Source organism: Gouania willdenowi, chromosome 14, assembly GCF_900634775.1.
Source record: "Gouania willdenowi chromosome 14, fGouWil2.1, whole genome shotgun sequence".
In the NCBI taxonomy this organism is placed as follows: Eukaryota; Metazoa; Chordata; class Actinopteri; order Blenniiformes; family Gobiesocidae; genus Gouania; species Gouania willdenowi.
The window spans coordinates 8,576,330-8,593,976 of NC_041057.1; the positions used below are offsets into that span (position 1 = coordinate 8,576,330).

General features: G+C 37.1%; 1 protein-coding gene across 5 annotated transcripts in view; it reads left to right on the forward strand.

Annotated features, from left to right (window-relative positions):
- Positions 1 to 1,691: 1,691 nt before the first annotated feature.
- Positions 1,692 to 17,647, forward strand: part of fryb (furry homolog b (Drosophila)) — a 48,369-nt gene continuing 32,413 nt past the window's right edge. For 2 of the 5 annotated variants that reach the window (XM_028465819.1, XM_028465817.1), the window contains exons 1-9: positions 1,692 to 2,561; positions 10,617 to 10,810; positions 11,078 to 11,131; positions 11,288 to 11,427; positions 11,693 to 11,783; positions 11,914 to 11,993; positions 12,074 to 12,154; positions 15,906 to 16,074; positions 16,365 to 16,457. In XM_028465819.1, the coding sequence (XP_028321620.1) occupies positions 2,327 to 2,561; positions 10,617 to 10,810; positions 11,078 to 11,131; positions 11,288 to 11,427; positions 11,693 to 11,783; positions 11,914 to 11,993; positions 12,074 to 12,154; positions 15,906 to 16,074; positions 16,365 to 16,457 (1,137 nt within the window). In that variant the 5' untranslated portion in view covers positions 1,692 to 2,326. Of the gene's footprint in view, positions 2,562 to 6,545; positions 6,800 to 10,616; positions 10,811 to 11,077; positions 11,132 to 11,287; positions 11,428 to 11,692; positions 11,784 to 11,913; positions 11,994 to 12,073; positions 12,155 to 15,905; positions 16,075 to 16,364; positions 16,458 to 17,647 lie in introns of those variants that run through there. The other 3 variants (XM_028465821.1, XM_028465822.1, XM_028465820.1) reach the window with 2 other exon arrangements.

Below are 17,647 nucleotides of genomic sequence, written 5' to 3' on the forward strand. Positions count from 1 at the left end.
TTTTTTTTTAAGTGTTAGACTTAGTAAGTTTACCTATACAAAGTATTTATGTATGCTCCATGACTGCGTTTGGCTGTCATTTAACGTGCTGCGGTCCAGGCAGGAAAAAAGTGACTTATTTATTTGGCTTTGAAGTAAAATTTAACCTAGACTAAGAATATCTGGATTAATGCAGCTAAAGAAACCCAGGGAAGGTTTATTGATCCTTGTTAATACTGACAAAGCGTTTCCCCCAAAACATAAATGAATAGTTTAGGAAGGAACATTTACAGACAAAAAATGTTTTGCGTGCGTGTGTGTGTGTGGCGGGGGTATGTGAGTGTTAATAATCTAAATAATTGGCAGTTTAAAAATCTGTTTAGGTGACACACCTCTTTAACGGATATTGGCATGTTTCCATTTCTTTAACTTGTTTGCCATTTTTAACTATTTGTTGCACACAAAGTTATTATCCTAATTCTCTTGTAGGTTATCAATCTCATCTTTTGTTGTGAAAATTGTATTTCAAGCCAAAATTCTCATTTAAAGATAGGCAGAAAATCGTAGTCAATCAACACCCCAACCCACTTACCGTGCTGTGCTGGAGCCCACTCCATCACATGACTCGGGGTGCTGCTGATCTTCCATTCAGTTATTACAACATACTGTATATAGTTATCATATACTACCCGTCAAGTTGTGTTGTTTTTAAATGGAAACGCATGGTCTCTGGAGTGTGATGCTCAATGGAGCTGATGTCATGACAATAGGAGCAAAAACAACACAAAGTCCCGTGAGTGTTGGTATTGCTAACCCTTCCTGGAGAGAGTGAAATTGGGTGAATGAAATAGAAAAAACACTAGATATCTGGCTGATGTTGATGTTAGTTTTGTGTCTGTTGAAGGATTATTCTAGTCTGTTTGTCTGAAACAAAATTGCCGGTTTTAATCGATCAACTGGTTTAAAAAGAATCGTGATTGATTAGATTTTTACAATACCAAAAGAAAATGTTGATTTTTCAGTCGACTGATTTTCAAGATTACATTTTAAGGTGGATAATTTAGGTTTGACTGATATTCATAGTTCATTCTTTAACAAATGTTTTTTTTATTATGCTTGTGCCTTATATTTATAACATAATTTTAAATGCCTTGACTTTCTTAAATTGGCAGATTTTAAATCACATTTAAAATTGATCTGTTGGGTTAGATATCAGCTGTTTTTCGCTACAACCTCACAGCTTCTTATGACTTTTTCAACATTAGTAGCTTCCAGATAATTTTGGCGGTTTATACATTTCTTCATGTTTTTGTTTGCCTTTGTTTCCCTTTGTAGTAAACAGGTGTGTGCACCACTCAGTAACATTACACAATTAGCATGTTTAGGAGACTGTAACTGGTCAAACAGCCTCGACCAGAGTGCAAGGACTCAGACTCTGACTCACACCCACATGTTGTGTATTGGGTCACTGAGTCAAACAGATGCAAGCTTTTTTAGTGGGGTTACACTACTTTGTAAATTGGAACAAGTGAAACATTGGTAGAAAGAAGAAGTCAAGAAAGAAGTCGTCTTATCTATGATAAACAACATGGAGAGAGGAAGCAGGATTGTTGAATACACAAGAGAAAACTGTGATTGAAAAAGTGGCTGAAAGAACCACCCACCTTTTCCAAACCACCCAATTGAGCTGCGTTCCTGGAATTGGGTCCCACCCTCATTCACTACCTGAGAGAGAAGAAACACAGCTTTACCTCAGAGACTCACAAGACTAAGAAGAAGAGCGTAACCGAAGACAGGTGAGCACAAAAACATGTGAAGAAGAGGCAGTGAAACTTTGACACTACAGGGATTTCATGGATTTCAAACAGAGGAAGACTCAGAGATTGCTCTTTCTCCAATCCTAAACAAGACATCGAGGAAAGGATTCAGGGGGGAACTACCTGAATTTCAAGGGGAGCAGAGTATCTGTAACAGCAAATCACTGACCTCACTGTCTGCGGATTAATTGCCTCAACCTAAAGGGAAGAGACTCGGAAAGACAAAAACAGATGGATTGCAAACTCTGGATATGAAGGAGATGAATATTGAAATGTTAGCAGCCTCATTCAGCCTTTTTCAAGATTTTTATTTTAGACTTACCTTTTTCATTTAATCTCATCACTCTATTTAGTTTTTTTTGGGGGGTTTTGAGTTTTTTGCTGAGTTAGCTTCATGAACTGTTATACATGGATTGGTTACTTTCAACTCTGGTCAGTTTTACATTTTGAACACACATCTACAAAAGAAGAGTGCAAGTATTGAATATAGAATTGAAGTTTTGCATCTGAATAATCTGGTGCTGGGGGACATGTCTGTGGACGATATAAAGAGCACCGCCAGTCATGGGATTGAAAGCGTTACTTCTGACCACTGTAATGGCCACACTCAGGACCCAGAAATGGAGAACCAGCACCAAAATCAGGATGGGATAGTTCTGGACCGCATTGCCTCCCTGTCCTTGGACATGTTTGACCCCAGTGATTTCATTGGGAGGTTTTCAAAAATCCAGTCCAGGTCTAGGAAGAGGACAAGGATCATTAAAGGTAGGTACAAAATAAGCTTGTAAACCTTTCATTTCTTACACGCTGGTTCGTCTAATTTCTTTGGCGTATTGAAATCAGTCAGCCCAACATCTGGCTAACATAGTAATATTATGCAGTTGCAAAGATGGAATGTGGGTGTGTTGTGTTTTTATCCAGTAACTTTTATAATGCCTTGCTGTTTTGACCCCCATCTGTCTCTGCATTTCAAACCTAAGCTCATTTTTCACTGTGACTAAAGAACTTGACAAGTCGTCTCTGTTGTGGCTTTTGTAAACCTTGTGAAAAGTGATACCTTCTGTGTCCTGAGAAAACACTATGAGAAGACTTCACTAATCTCCATTCCACAAAATGAGGACAATGTGTGTCTCTGTTGTTGTGGTAGTATTGTGTTTTTCCCTCAAAATTCATATTCCTACCCAGCCTTCCTTAACTTCTGAGAAACTGAATACATAAACCTTCAGCGATAGGGGAATTCCTAGATCTGTATAGAGTAGACAATGGTTAATTTAGTTGTGGTGTCACTAATTATGTAGTGAGGTACAAACAATGAATACGTATAGTTTCTATAAATTTAGATCTGTAGGTTTATATGACTTTATGGTTCATGAAATAATTATGGCACTTGAAATTATTTAAAACCATGTTTTAGGCTACAATAGACAAGTTTTACCAAAAAACGAAACCAGTTAGTACCTCAAAAAACACATAAAACAGTGAAGGTAAAGCTCATTTAAGAAGAAGAAGAAAAAGTACACAATGCCAGAGATTAGGTTATTTCTCTAAAAAATAGAAAAATCCAAACAGTGAAATATACTGTATTTTGCTAATCACTGAGATAGAATAATCTAAGAAGTAGGCACTTTGTCAGTCATTTAGACTTCAGTTGAAGAAAAGAAAAATGTTTTTCAATCTGAACAGTAAAAGGGAAAATCTGGAATCATATATTGGCTCTGTAACATAGTAGCACTTGCATCAACATGTCTTGGGATGATTCTAACAATTTAGCTTTGATGATGAAAGATTAAAACAAGAGAGGACAAGAAATTGAATATTGTGGGGCTTTTCCCACTGCGTTAATTTAAAAGGGCATGGGGTAGACAGGTATGTCTGGCATGAAAACACATGACACAAAGAGTCTACAGTCCTCTCAGGTGTTATCTGTTGGATCTATCTAGTTGTATCAAGAGTAAACACCTTAGTGAACACAAACCCGAAGCACACTTTCTGTGTGTATGTCAATGTATTTATTTACACACCAATTCGGTGTGTGTACTCATTTGCTGTGTTACAATAAACCCCTTTTTTGTTCTTCTTGGAATAAAGTGAACTAATCTGTTGTACTTTTTTGCGTTGTCCTGGCATTTGGGGGAAAAGATGAGTTGTTAATTGATTGAAAAATCTATTCATATTTGAAATGACATGCTTTTGAGATACACAATTAAGAAACAGTTATTAGCTCGCGAAACAGGGATACTTTTTTAAAAGCATAATTTAAGGTTGATACATATCCACATAATTTACTGTAAGAAAGTATTCTATTAGGTTTACAGAATAAAACAAAATCACAAGTGCAAAAATAAACATTTTATTACCTCTATAGGAAACATTGACTTAGGTTGGGATTGTCTTTTTCTATAAAAACAACCAAACTAAAAACCAATAAACAACCCAAAACCCTTTGGCCCTATGCTACGAATCTAGATAATTATATCCTGGATTAATCTCTGTTAGCGGGCTTCAACTAACCAAACATTCAGAGAGGATCTGTCTTACGACAGTAGAACAACTCGCTAATTTAAGCCAATTTTTTTCAGCCTGGGTATGTGTGCGTTCACATGAAAGGGGTGGAGATTGCAGTGTCTGACCAATCAATGGAGAACCTGGAAGAGCAAGCGTCTTCACAGGAGGAACAGCTTCTGATCTAAAACAAATAGAATGAATTTATATCCATGATGACAGCAAAGTGCAACAGTGTTAGTGCTGCGGAGGCGGAGCTTTTATACTCGCGCAGATCTGATCCACTTCATAACTTGGTCCTGACCATGTTAGGTGTTGCTTAGGTTTAGAATTATGAATAATTAAAATCCATAATTCAGACCAAAAACTACACTGTTGTTACAGAAAAGGCAGGAATGAACGAACCCAGACAGGAAGCTGCCGACACTGTTAATGCGTAAAAGCGTGAGATTATTTATACACATTAAATAATGTGGCGCTTTTACTCATTCACAGAGTCAGCTGAGAGTCAGATCAGATCCACACAGTGACGTGTTCATCCTAGTGAGAGCAAAACCTGCTCACGAGCAGGCTAACCGTTCAGCATAAGTTTCCATGCTGATTTAGCTCCGTAAGATGTTGGTGAGCTTCGTAGTCCAGTTCATATTGATTTAATCCTGGAAGATAGTGCAATAAGAGGTAATCGAGATTTGTAACGTACCCCCTTTAGGTTATGGTTGACTAGTATGTTATGCATTCATGTATTTCCTTTGTTTATCTGCCTGTGTGTGTGTAAGTGTGTGTGTGTGTGGTCACATTGTACCAGCTGCATGTCCAGGCTGCTCAGAATGTAAGGAATCCATGCAACATCAAGTCTCTTTTGTGTGTGTATGTGTGCGTCTGCGTGCGTGCATACATGTTTATCCCCTTTTTGTCAGATTTGCAAAATCATTTATACATTTATTTTATCAAACAAATATTTTTCTGATATTATTTTATTGGTAGTGAAGTAAGAAGAGATTGAAGCCAGTGAAACACCTTAAAGTGGCATCCTATTATATATATTTCTCATCCCCTGAGCTTTAAAAAGAATTGTTTGTTATTGTGAATCAGGCCATCTAATGTACTTTCGACTTCCCCACCCTTACTCTTGGCTTCATTTTCTTCCTCTCTTGACTATTGACATGCAGTACTTCCACAATTCGTTCTAGGAAGTACATTATATTTTTGTTAACCGTTACTTACCCTGTTACTAAAATGAGGTTACCATTGTTAATTTTAGGTGGCTGATCATTAAAGATTTCTTAAGCCATTAAATTTCAGGTGCAACTTGCAATAATGTGTTAGATTCTCTGTAATGAAAAAAAGGCCACCATTATAGACTGAGCAGAAACTCTGTTTATTTCAGTGTCAATATCAATAATAAGCTTTATTTAAATGAATCTCCGATTGTTCATTATCGAGAGACACAGATGGTTAAAAAACCGCTGTGCTTTATCAAATAATATTTTTGACAATATTATGTAATAATATGATACCGATATTGCAGCGTTGCTTATCGGCCAATACCGGTATTGATCCGATACCAGCATGAATCATACATACTTTTATTACTTTTTTTTTTCTTTAATAAAAAAATAATAATCACTTATTTTGTAACAATAGTTGGCAACAGTAAGCATGAGAAAAACTCACCCATTTATTATTAACCAATTGGTGACATACATTTTAACCTTCAACATAATATCTACACTATTCTACAATTGAATAAAATAAATAAAAAATGAATTAGTGTCAATTGAAGGTATAATTTAGTGGGAACTGTCATCCTAACCATACTTAGTATATAGCAGACTGTATAGACTCATTGCATTTCTTAGTGTATTGTACACAGTCTCTGTAATATTAACTTATCATGTATGGGTAGAATAGACAAAAGAAGACAGGAATGAACTTCTCATTGTCATTTTAACTCATCCAGTTGTTTTTGTCATTTCATGTTTGTGTTCACTGTCTATGATTCCCGTTTGTGTTTATGTGAATACCTCTACCTCTTCCTCTCAGTCCTTGCTTTGAGAGAATTGGCTATCAGCATCATAAACATCCATATGTCAATGTCTTGAGTGAACAAACAGAGACCGGATGGGGTGGGTGCTGCTTACCACCGAGATAGCAACACAGGGACACAGACTGTGGAACGCATGCTCCTCCCTCTGTACGCAGACAAACAAACGCGCATGCAGACTCAGGAGCCAACAGTCTCCACATCTGCATCGACTGCTGCTGCTCGCATCCTCCTCTTCCTCTCTGTTTCTCTGAGTCTTCTCACCATCTTTGAGAGCTCTCCTCCACATCTTCTTCACTTGCTCTGGCTGCAACGCCTCATCCTGCCATCCTGTCCCCCCCCACCCTGGCTGTCTGTCACTGTGGCGACATAGCCTCTGCAGCCATGGCGACCAGCCAGCAAGACTCAGGCTTTTTTGACATCAGCCTCAAGTCTCTGCTCAAGTCATTAGGAGGCAGTAAGTACGGCCAACTGATATTTTTGTAATGCGTGAGAGAGACAGTAGATCATTAGTTAATGGTGCACCTGTGTGTGTGCATGTGTGTGTGTGTGTGTTCTATTTTGCAATATTGCATAATATAATAGGCATGGGAAGGGGTTAAGCTTCCATAGGGATTAGGATAAATCTGTCTTTCTCAGCAGTTTTGTATAGTATAATTTCACAGTACATTAGTCAGCAAAGAAAGATGTAACTCTTTATCTTTGTTGTTATATTGCACAGAGTAAGACACTGTTCAATCTGTCCGTATGTTGACTCCACTGCCTGTGCTGTTTACTGTATACAACTCAAATCTGTTAATCAGCTGCTTGTTCAGCCTCGATCAAACAAGACCAAGCTGCTGCATGGCACTCCGAGTCTGTTTTGAAACAGCAGCAGCCTCTTTTTTTAAAAACTGAACACTTTGTACTTAGCTGCACTATCAGCTGAGGCTTCGTTAATCTGAAGCATTACAGTAAGCAGAAAGTGGAGCTGTCTCATGGCCCTGAAGGGGCTCATCACCATGCATCCTGTTGTTTACCTAGAATGGTGTATACTCTGTATTCCCTCAAAGCATCAGATGAAAAGATCAGCTGCAAGGCTATTGGGTTTATAGAGATGTGATTTTTTTTCATGAGTCATTGTGTGTGTGTGCGTGTGTGTGTATTGATGGGATTGAACTCCTGTTGTAGCTGCATGTGAAATGTTGATTGTTATTTTAACCCAATGATTATGGAGTTCTAAAGAAAAGAGGCTCTGTGATCATTGCTTCAACCAAGTTTAGTTGACTTGCTGCAATCCATGTTGGCATGAATTCTGCTCCATAGCATAAAATACTGGTGGAGAATCCACAGCCAACACTTTGTAACCAAACCTATACTCAAGTGTTCTTCGATTATGCAGTGGTCAAAAGTACACCAGCAACTTTAGCTCGGAATGTCTTGAAAAAGTAAAAAATCTGTAAAGATCAGTTAATCACAGACCTAGAAAAAAACAACAACATTCAACATGCAAAACTCAAATGCAGTTGTTGTTACCCAGGCTGCAAAGACACTAAATTTAGGGAGATTATATTATTTTACACATAAATCCATATTAGTTTGGATATCTTTCCATTTTAAAAAGTCATCATTTAAACACCAAGTTTTATTTCAAATAAAGTTTTATCTTTTCAACATTTATTTGATAATCTAAAACATTTTAGTGTTACAGAATAGAAACGTATTTAAGTTGCAAAAATATACCTTTTTTGAAACTCCACTTTGTGTTTGGTGTTTTCTATCCTGTTTTTGAGGCCAATTGTTTTCTTTAACAACAAGGAGATTAACTAAAATCTGATAGGATGATTTTTATGTTATTACTACAACTGTTTATAATCAGTGTTCACAAAACTTTGAGTATCTGAAGTTAGAATTTTGCTGTATACATTTTTGTTTCATCACAGAATGCACAAAATCAAAACGTCTATATGTTAAAGAAAGTTAAACCAACTAGAAAAAGTAGTCCTGCAACTTTCTGCAAGCATTCCAGGAGCTAGTGTCCAATTATTATATTAGTTTTTGTTTTTTTGTTTTTTTAATAAATGTGTGCATTTTTTTCGCATGTGTGTGTTTGCGTCTGTGTGTGCATGTGCAGGAGTGGGGTCGGTCAGTGGGAGTGGTACGGTGGGTATGTAAGTGAGTGACCGCCAGCAGTCTATATATAGCACCTCCCTCCTCCCCTTGGCTCTCTCTCAGAGCAGTGTTGAAATTCCTACCCAACTCCTCTGGTCAGATCTACACCAAGACTTTACTTAACTGCTAACAACTTAAGGGCGACCTTAGAAGCACTGCAGAGAAGCACTTTATTTCACTTCTTCTGACCAATGGACCACAACGACACTAAGTTCACGGGATCTGTTGCACGGAGAAAATACAACAGGTTGGAGGCAGAGCAGGAGCTGAAGAAGAAAGTGATCATTGACCTCGTGGCTCATATATTTGAAGAGCATGGATCCCAACATAACTTCTGACCAAGGAAACTCATACAGGACAGAGTCGACGACTTCTTGATGCCAAAAAAATGGATTATCTCGACTTTTGAGCGCCTTTTTTGCATATTGGGGAAACCTTTTCATTTTTTCTGAAAGTCAGCTTCTTTAACTTACTCAAGCAAGGGCTGTCCTACTCTATGGTTATAGTATATGGGTTTTTCATTTGGACTAAATGTGGATTACAGTTTTAATGCTACTCTTGTGATCTTTTTTATATTAATTTATTTGCCTTTTTTGGGACAGGTTTTACTTCACTTACTTCCTTAAGGATGGAGCTTCAAACTTTTAGCTTTGGTTAAACTGGGCTTGTGCCAAAACCAGATACAACTGGGTCATATGATAGTCCTGACATGGTTGAGCCATTGACTAATAAACTGAATATCTCTAGACTCTTAAGTCTAAGGTTTTATTGATAAATCATGGGAGCTCTTTTAAAGCCACTGTAAGTTCCCATCGCTCCGTGTCTTCCTATTTCATACCCAGTGTCTGTGAGTCTTTGTGTTCACCATGGAAGTGCCAACCAAATGGAGCAGGACCAGTTTCATCAGCTTCATAAAAGGTCTTGGTAAGCTTGAAAGTGTGAATTTACATTGCGTGAGTGTTGCTTTGTCAACTCAGACAAATTGGATTTCCACGATTCATGTCAAGTTCGACAATCAGATTTTATACCTCAGGTCATAGGTTCAATAAAGGTCACTTTGGGCTGGAGTTGTATCAACTGACACACAGTACTACTGGTGAGTGGGAAATAATACTGGAGTCATAAATTGTAGTGTTTAGTGAATGTATTGTCAAACATACCTTGATGACATTTGTAATATAATGTACTTGATTTTCTTGTGGAACTGGTTGGATATTTTAGATCACAGCATTGGACCGTTCAGGCTTCGTTTGCAGCTATCGAGTGTGAGGAAACACAGGAGCATTATTCCCAAGGTGTTGCTTAAGTTGATATGATGATTCCACGGCTCCACCGTGCACACAATGATGGGTTTTTTCTATTCTTAGGGTATATGGATTACACAGAAGTGCATGGTCTGAAATGCTTCCACTGTGTACAGTAATTAACCTCAGTCTGTCTTTTCTTTAAGCCTTTTCCAGATTTCACTCCATGTAATTTACTATTTTTTACAGTCAAAACGACCAAGTTCTTTGTTGTGATGTAATTAAAAAAGAAAACCTAGGCCACTTGAAAAAGATATCTTGAATGGGTATCTGGATTCCTGGAAAGTGTTTTAATGTTATGGTGAAGCTTTTCCGATGAGCATGTATATGACTATTTCAGATAGATTGAACCCACTTGGAATAGAACCATGTGGTTTACCATTCACAAAAGGTCACAGCAAGTTTGGGTCATTGTCATGACTTTCAAAGTATTTAAATATGGGATTACTGGGCATTTTCTCGTATTTTCTATGGGATTGTACTATTATTATTGTAATAATAACCTCATAAATATACAATGTATGCAATGTATGATTTATTTACTTTTGGGTTTAAAATCATTGGTTCTATGATGTCTAATGTAAATAACAAACTTCAAAGAGCAAGATACAATTTGAAAATGCTAATATTACAAAAAATTATCTTTCAACTAGTCGTCCCACTATTTGTTCATTACAAATTGCAATTCTATGTTGACCATCCTTTAAAGTTCTGAAAGACCTGAACCTTGGTTTTTTTCAGTCTACGTTGCCTCTTTTTGAATTGACCTGTGTTTAGTAACGTTAGATGAGACTAACTGATCCTTTTAAACTCTCGCAGCCTCTCCAGTGGGACTAAAGCCACCGCTGCCACCTGTCAGTGGAACGCTTGGAGAAAGGAAGGGTCCTGTCGTGATGGCGCCCGTCAATGTGGACCCCGAGAGCAAGCCGGGCGAGTTTGTCCTTAAGAGCCTGTTTGCCAACTTCACTTTGCTTTCCGAACGCAAGATTCGCATCATCATGGCAGAACCTCTGGTGAGGGACTTTTCTTTTAAACTCTCCTCAAAAAGGATTTTATATCGTAAAATGAATATCAGGATCAAAGCATTGTCACTTCAGAAACGACCTAATGTCAAACATTAGTTAACATTTTCTTTTGTTTCCTTTTGCTACTGGAACCAAAATTGTGGACATTAAAATGTATTACTAATATAAATCCCTAATAAAGGATCTTTTCAATATTCTTTATATGTGTGATTTCTTTGGACAGTTCAGTTTATTTGAACTGTTTTTGTCTTACAGGAGAAGCCATTGAACAAATCTCTGCAGCGAGGAGAGGACTTGCAGTTTGATCAGGTTTGTTTGTCTCCTGTAGTGAAATGTATTTATAATAACAATAATTTCCTAAACAAGAACTTTATTCCCACTGTCATCCTGAATCAGTCATGATAATGACTTATATTTTTTATTAGTCAACTAATTATCTCCTTTTCCTTTCCTTCTCTGGTCCAGTTGATCAGTTCAATGAGCTCCTTAGCTGAGTACTGCCTGCCGTCTATCCTGAAGACTCTGTTCGATTGGTACAAGAGGCAAAACGGCCTGGAAGACGAGTCCCATGAATATCGTCCCAGGGCTAACACCAAGTCAAAAAAGTAGGAGAGCACAGAAAACACACAAGTTTCAAGTTGATGTCCTGTTGACGTTCTGTCACCCACATATAAAAAAATAATCACCCACATAAAAAACACAACATACAAGGAATTGTTACTGTTGAGTTAATCACACCAATCTGTCATTAATCTGATGGTCCTCGCAAAGAAACCCAGAATGGGCATTTGGGAATGAATGTGAAAATGCGAATGTGCATTTTAACAAGCGTTTATACTTGATTGTTTATGTTGGTTCTGTCTGTCGCAGTGATGAGCAACAGAAGGACTACTTGCTGGAGCGGAGGGATCTGGCAATAGACTTTATCTTTTCACTTGTGCTCATAGAAGTTTTAAAACAGGTGGGTTCACATTTTCCATAATTTATGGAATTATGCACGACTTTAAATGACATCTTCTAAATTGACCTTTCCAACCTTTAACCTGGAACTGTTTGGGTTTATTTATGATGATTTTTGTGTTTTTAAACAGATTCCACTCCATCCACTTCTGGATGGGTTAATTCAGGAAGTGGTAAATTTGGCCTTTAAACACTTCAAATACAAAGAAGGGTAAGGTGGTCAACATCGAAGTAACACAGTTGTGTGTTATGTGTGAGGAACTAAGCCTATTGTTTGTGTTTACCTGTCAGTTACCTGGGGCCCAACACAGGCAACATGCATATAGTGGCTGACCTCTACGCGGAAGTGGTGGGAGTTGTGGCTCAGTCCAGGTAATATTGACTTTTCTCTTTCGTTGAAGCGTGTGTGTGTGTACGTGTGTGGAGGTGTATTAGGATACATGCAGGTTGATTTCAATGACTGATCAAGTTTTTTTTATTGGAACACTATTTTTTGGGTTGGGTTTTTTGCCATTAACATTTTGAGTCTGTCACCCACCAGTAACTAATAACACTTGACCCATTTTCATTTAAATCATTTAGGGCTGCAGCTGTCGAGTTTACCATCAATTACTTGAGTAATTGGGAAAAATGTACTTTTGCTCAATGTTAAATATACATCAGAAAATAATAATATAACCAAATAGTTTTTTTTTTAAAGAAAACAACATTTATTTAGTACATACGTACTGTATTATGCAAAGCAGGAAAAGTTAAAACATGCATTTCTTTTGCAAGATAAGATTCCTCTACATGAGGTGTCGTTTTTTCCTCCACTGTTTTTACAAATGTGGCCTAAAATCTTTGAAATGTCCTTATTATGTGACCGCAAGGGGTGACAGTTCCAACTCTGCTGTTTCGTAGATCGCATGAAGAACAGTAGAGCAAAAAATCCGTACATAAACCATTAAACCAGACCTTCAACCATTTCTGACAAGAACAAGGGTTCTTTGCAGCAAACAGATTCAACTTGGGTCAGCATTAATGAGCAGCAGTGGATCCTGGTTGCCTGTATTTACATGCACAGAGCTAATTTCCACACCCATCCCAGTATACCTTTGTATCAGCACAACAAACTTCTGAAACTTTTGAATGCAGATCATTGTATTATTAAAGAGTATGAGTAATATGTAATCAAACAAAAATAAATCAATAAAATATTAAAAAATAAAATAAACTTACATATTTATATATGTACAGCAGTGATTCTGCGCAAGCTCACTTATACATTTTCCCTCTTCATAAAGCCATACTTTAGCTTTTATTGTAGATGAAGGCTTCCCAGTCTGAGTATGAAAACAATGCGTCATTGCAGTTGCATAATGACACCCAATTGTGTAATAATTGTTCTGAAAGAGTTGCTAAAAGATTAGAAACATGAGGCTTTACCTCATCAGTGGGTTTTCAGTGAAATCCATGCATCCTATTTAAAGTTTTCTACAACAAAGAAAAAGTCATCTATGCCATACTTATGTCCTTATTTTGCATCCCCACTAGGGATGTCCCAATACAACTTTTTCATTTCCAATACGACACCGATATTGCACCCTTGCGTATCGGCTGATACCGATATTGATCTGATATCAGCTTGAATCATACATATTTTTAAAAAAAATTATTATTTTATTTATTTTATTTTATTTTTTTCTCTCTTTTTTTAATAAAAAAAAAAATTACTTATTTTGTAGTTTGGAATGTTAGAAAAGGCTTGATTAAGTGATGTTACTCAAACAGAGAACAATAGTCAGCACCAGTAGGGATGAGAAAAACTGAACTAATTGGTTACATAATTTTTAACCTTCAACATAATATCTACAGTATTCTACAATTGAATAAAATAAATAAAAAATGAATTGATTAAAGAAAAAAAAATGGAAATTTGAATCCGATATTTGTTTTCAGGCTAATATTGGACCGACATCGATATCGGATCGAGACACCCCTAATCCCCACATCCAATGATTTTAAATGTTGTTACATATATGCTGTTTGGTCTAAGCTTGCTTTAATTTCTGTGCCATTTTGAGTTAGAACAAAGTATATTTGACTACTTTGGCAAGCCTTTGCTCCCACATGCAAGGGCAAGGCAAGACAAGGCAAGGCAAATTTATTTGTATAGTGCATTTCATACACAAGGCAACTCAATGTGCTTTACATGATAAAACATTCAACAGCTTAAAATCAATAAGAACATTCAAAATCATCAGTAAAATCAATTAAAATCATCAACAAACACATTATATCAACAACATGACCAAAAATCTCTCTCTCAATCATATGCAGTAGAGAAAAAAAGTGCATTTAACTTTGATTTAAAAATGTTCACATTGGATGCTGACTTCAGCTCTGCTGGCAGTTTGTTCCACTTCTTTGCAGCATAACAACTAAATGCAGCATCACCATGTTTACTGTGAGCTCTGGTCTCCACTATCATACCTGACTAACATGTCACTGATGTATTCTGGACCAAACCCATTCACAGATGTATACACCAGCAGCAGAACTTTAAAGTCTATTCTGAGGCTGACTGGGAGCCAGTGTAAAGACTTTAAAACTGGAGTAATGTGCTCTGACCTCTTTATTCTGGTTAAGACCCGAGCTGCAGCGTTCTGAACCAGCTGTAGCTGTTTGATGCTCTTTTGGGGGATTCCTGTCAGAAGACCATTACAATAGTCCAGTCTGCTGGAGATAAAAGCATGGACCAGTTTCTCCTGATCTTTCTGAGTCATTAAACCTTTCACTCTGGAGATGTTCTTTACGTAGAAGCTGTTTTTGTGATAGATTTGATCTGACTGCTGAATGTCAGATCTGAGTCAATCAGAACACCAAGGTTTTTGACTTGGTCTTTAGCTTTTTAAGATTGAGACTCAAGATACTTGCTGATAGCAGTCCTCTTTTCCTTTTTACCACAGACAATCACCTCCGTCTTGTCATGGTTTAGTTGAAGGAAGTTTTCACTCATCCAGCATTTTACTTTTTCTAAGCAGTCACACAACACCTCACTGGGACCATAGTCATCTGAGTTCAGGGAAAGATATAGTTATGTGTCATCTGCGTAGCTCTGATAATCAACCTTACAGTTCTGTAAAATGTGTCCTAAAGGAAGCATATAAAGGCTAAATAGAAGGGGTCCAAGAACAGAGCCATGAGGAACCCCACAGGACATTGGTAATCTGTCAGATTCAAGGTTTCCAATGCTTACAAAATAACTTCGCTCCTCCAAGTAGGACTTAAACCATTGCATTACTTTTCCATTTAGTCCAACCCATGTTTGCAATCTGTGCAACAAAATTGTATGGTCTACAGTGTCAAATGCAGCACTTAGATCCAATAGAATGAGAAAAGATACTTTTCCTGAATCAGTGTTCAACCTTATGTCATTGATCACTTTGATAAGAGCAGTTTCTGTGCTGTGATGAGAACAAAAACCTGACTGAAATTTATCAAATATTTTGTTGAATGTTAAAAATTGACTGTGTTGGTTGAAGACCACCTTCTCAATGCAATGGTGAGACATGAACTACGACTGACATTATTGCAGGTTCATCATGTTCCTTTCTTAGACCTCATTTCATTGATACTAACTATTGCTGACCAAGATCCTCAGATCCTTAATGTATGTTCAGGTTCAAGACCTCTAAAATCCTTACAAATAAGACATTTTCCTTATTCTACCAACCAACCATGTAGGGCAGAATGTTCACTTTTGGCCAAATGTACCTCACCAAGCAGCAGGTACCCTGTTCAAAAGATAATCCATGTTATCCGCTTCATCTTGCTGTAGTCGCTAGAGTATGTGCAAAATGTGAACACATGCACGCATTTCACTCCGCATCACCATTCCAGATGCCATTCTAAATATAGGCCTGCAGATCACTGTTGGTAAAGCTTATCTGGATGAAGGGTGTACGTGCACACACACATAAAACATGTGGAGTGAGAACAAATTAGGAAAATCTTGCATCTGTTCTTTTTTTTTGTAATGTCATAATTTCACTCAATTGAACAGCATCACTTAATCGAAAACTCAACTCCAAAGAAGACAAGAGCTTCTGTTTACATCTGGCAACCGTCTCCTTGGCAGGTTTCCAGCAGTACGGAAGAAGTTTATCTCTGAACTCAAGGAGCTACGGCAAAAGGAGCAAAGCCCCTACGTCATCCAGTCAACCATCAGCCTCATCATGGGACTCAAGTTTTTCCGGATTAAGATGTACCCCGTGGAAGACTTTGAGGCCTCTTTTCAATTCATGCAGGTAAATGTCAATAATTACACCCATGAAAACTAAACATATGGTCAAAAGTGAAAACTGAGATGTGGCATGTTTTAGTCGCATCAGTGTTTTTAGAATAAATGTTTTTTTTTTTTGCTGCAAAGACTGGGATATAAATTTCATTAAAGTTCTCCCAAACGGCTTTTTTTGTTGCTTTTGTTTGATTATTTGTTTTTTATATTTCATTTTACAAACATTTGCATGCACTTGAAGAATCCGTTATTGTTGTTTTCAATGTTGTTAACTCCAACTTTATCATTTTCCGCCTGCAGGAATGTGCACAATACTTCCTGGAAGTGAAGGATAAAGACATTAAGCACTCATTAGCTGGACTCTTTGTGGAAATACTCGTACCTGTAGCTGCTGTAAGTGCGTTTTCTTTTACTGCCTAAAGCAATACACAAAAGACAATCGGACTGACATTAGTGCTCACCTCTGTTTGTCAGTTTTTACTGCCGTATATTTTATGGTTGAAACAATGGAACATAAGGTGTATAAAGATGATGTTTATCATTTCAAGCAAAATGCTCATAAGCATGAAACTTGGTTATTAATGTTTCCATTTAGAAATAAGGCAAGGCAAGGCAAATTTATTTGTATAGCGCATTTCATACGCAAGGCAACTCAATGTGCTTTACATGATAAAACATTCAGTTGTTTAAAATCAATAAGAACATTTAAAATCAATAAGAACATTTAAAATCATCAGTAAAATCAATTCATATCATCAACAAACACATTACATCAACAACATGCTCAAAAATCTCTCTCTCTCAATCATACGCAGTAGAGAAAAAAAGTGCCTTTAACTTTGATTTAAAAATGTTCACATGTGATGCTGACATCAGCTCTGCTGGCAGTTTGTTCCACTTGTTTGCAGCATAACAACTAAACGCAGCATCACTATGTTTACTGTGAGCTCTGGTCTCCACTATCTGACCTGTGTCCATAGATCTGAGAGACCTGCTGGGTTCATACCTGACTAACATGTCACTGATGTATTCTGAACCAAACCCATTCACAGATTTATACACCAGCAGCAGAACTTTAAAGTCTATTCTGAGGCTAACTGGGAGCCAGTCTAAAGACTTTAAAACTGGAGTAATGTGCTCTGACCTCTTTGTTCTGGTTAAGACCCGAGCTGCAGCGTTCGACAAAAAGCGCTCAGAAAAAGCGCTCAGAATTGTATTAATAGGTCTGTTAATATGTTATTAAATGTATAATACATTTCATTTTCAGGAGTTAATTTAACCTATTCTTTATGTTAACTTTATTTGGAAATAACTTTAAAAATTTACTTTTTGTGATTTTTTTTAAAAATAGAAATCATGCTCACTTTTGTTACTTTTGCTACCAGAATATCACAGATTTTAATTGTGTAATGACTTTCAGGATCTTATTCATCGAACTTTATTTGTGTGCAAAGGTGGTTGGGAATTAACTCACTGGTTGACTGGTTGATCAGTCTAAATAAGTGTTTAATTCATTGATTTGTTGTTTGTATGATTGCATGTTGGGTTTATTCATGTTTCATTCATTGGTTCTTTTTTTCCTC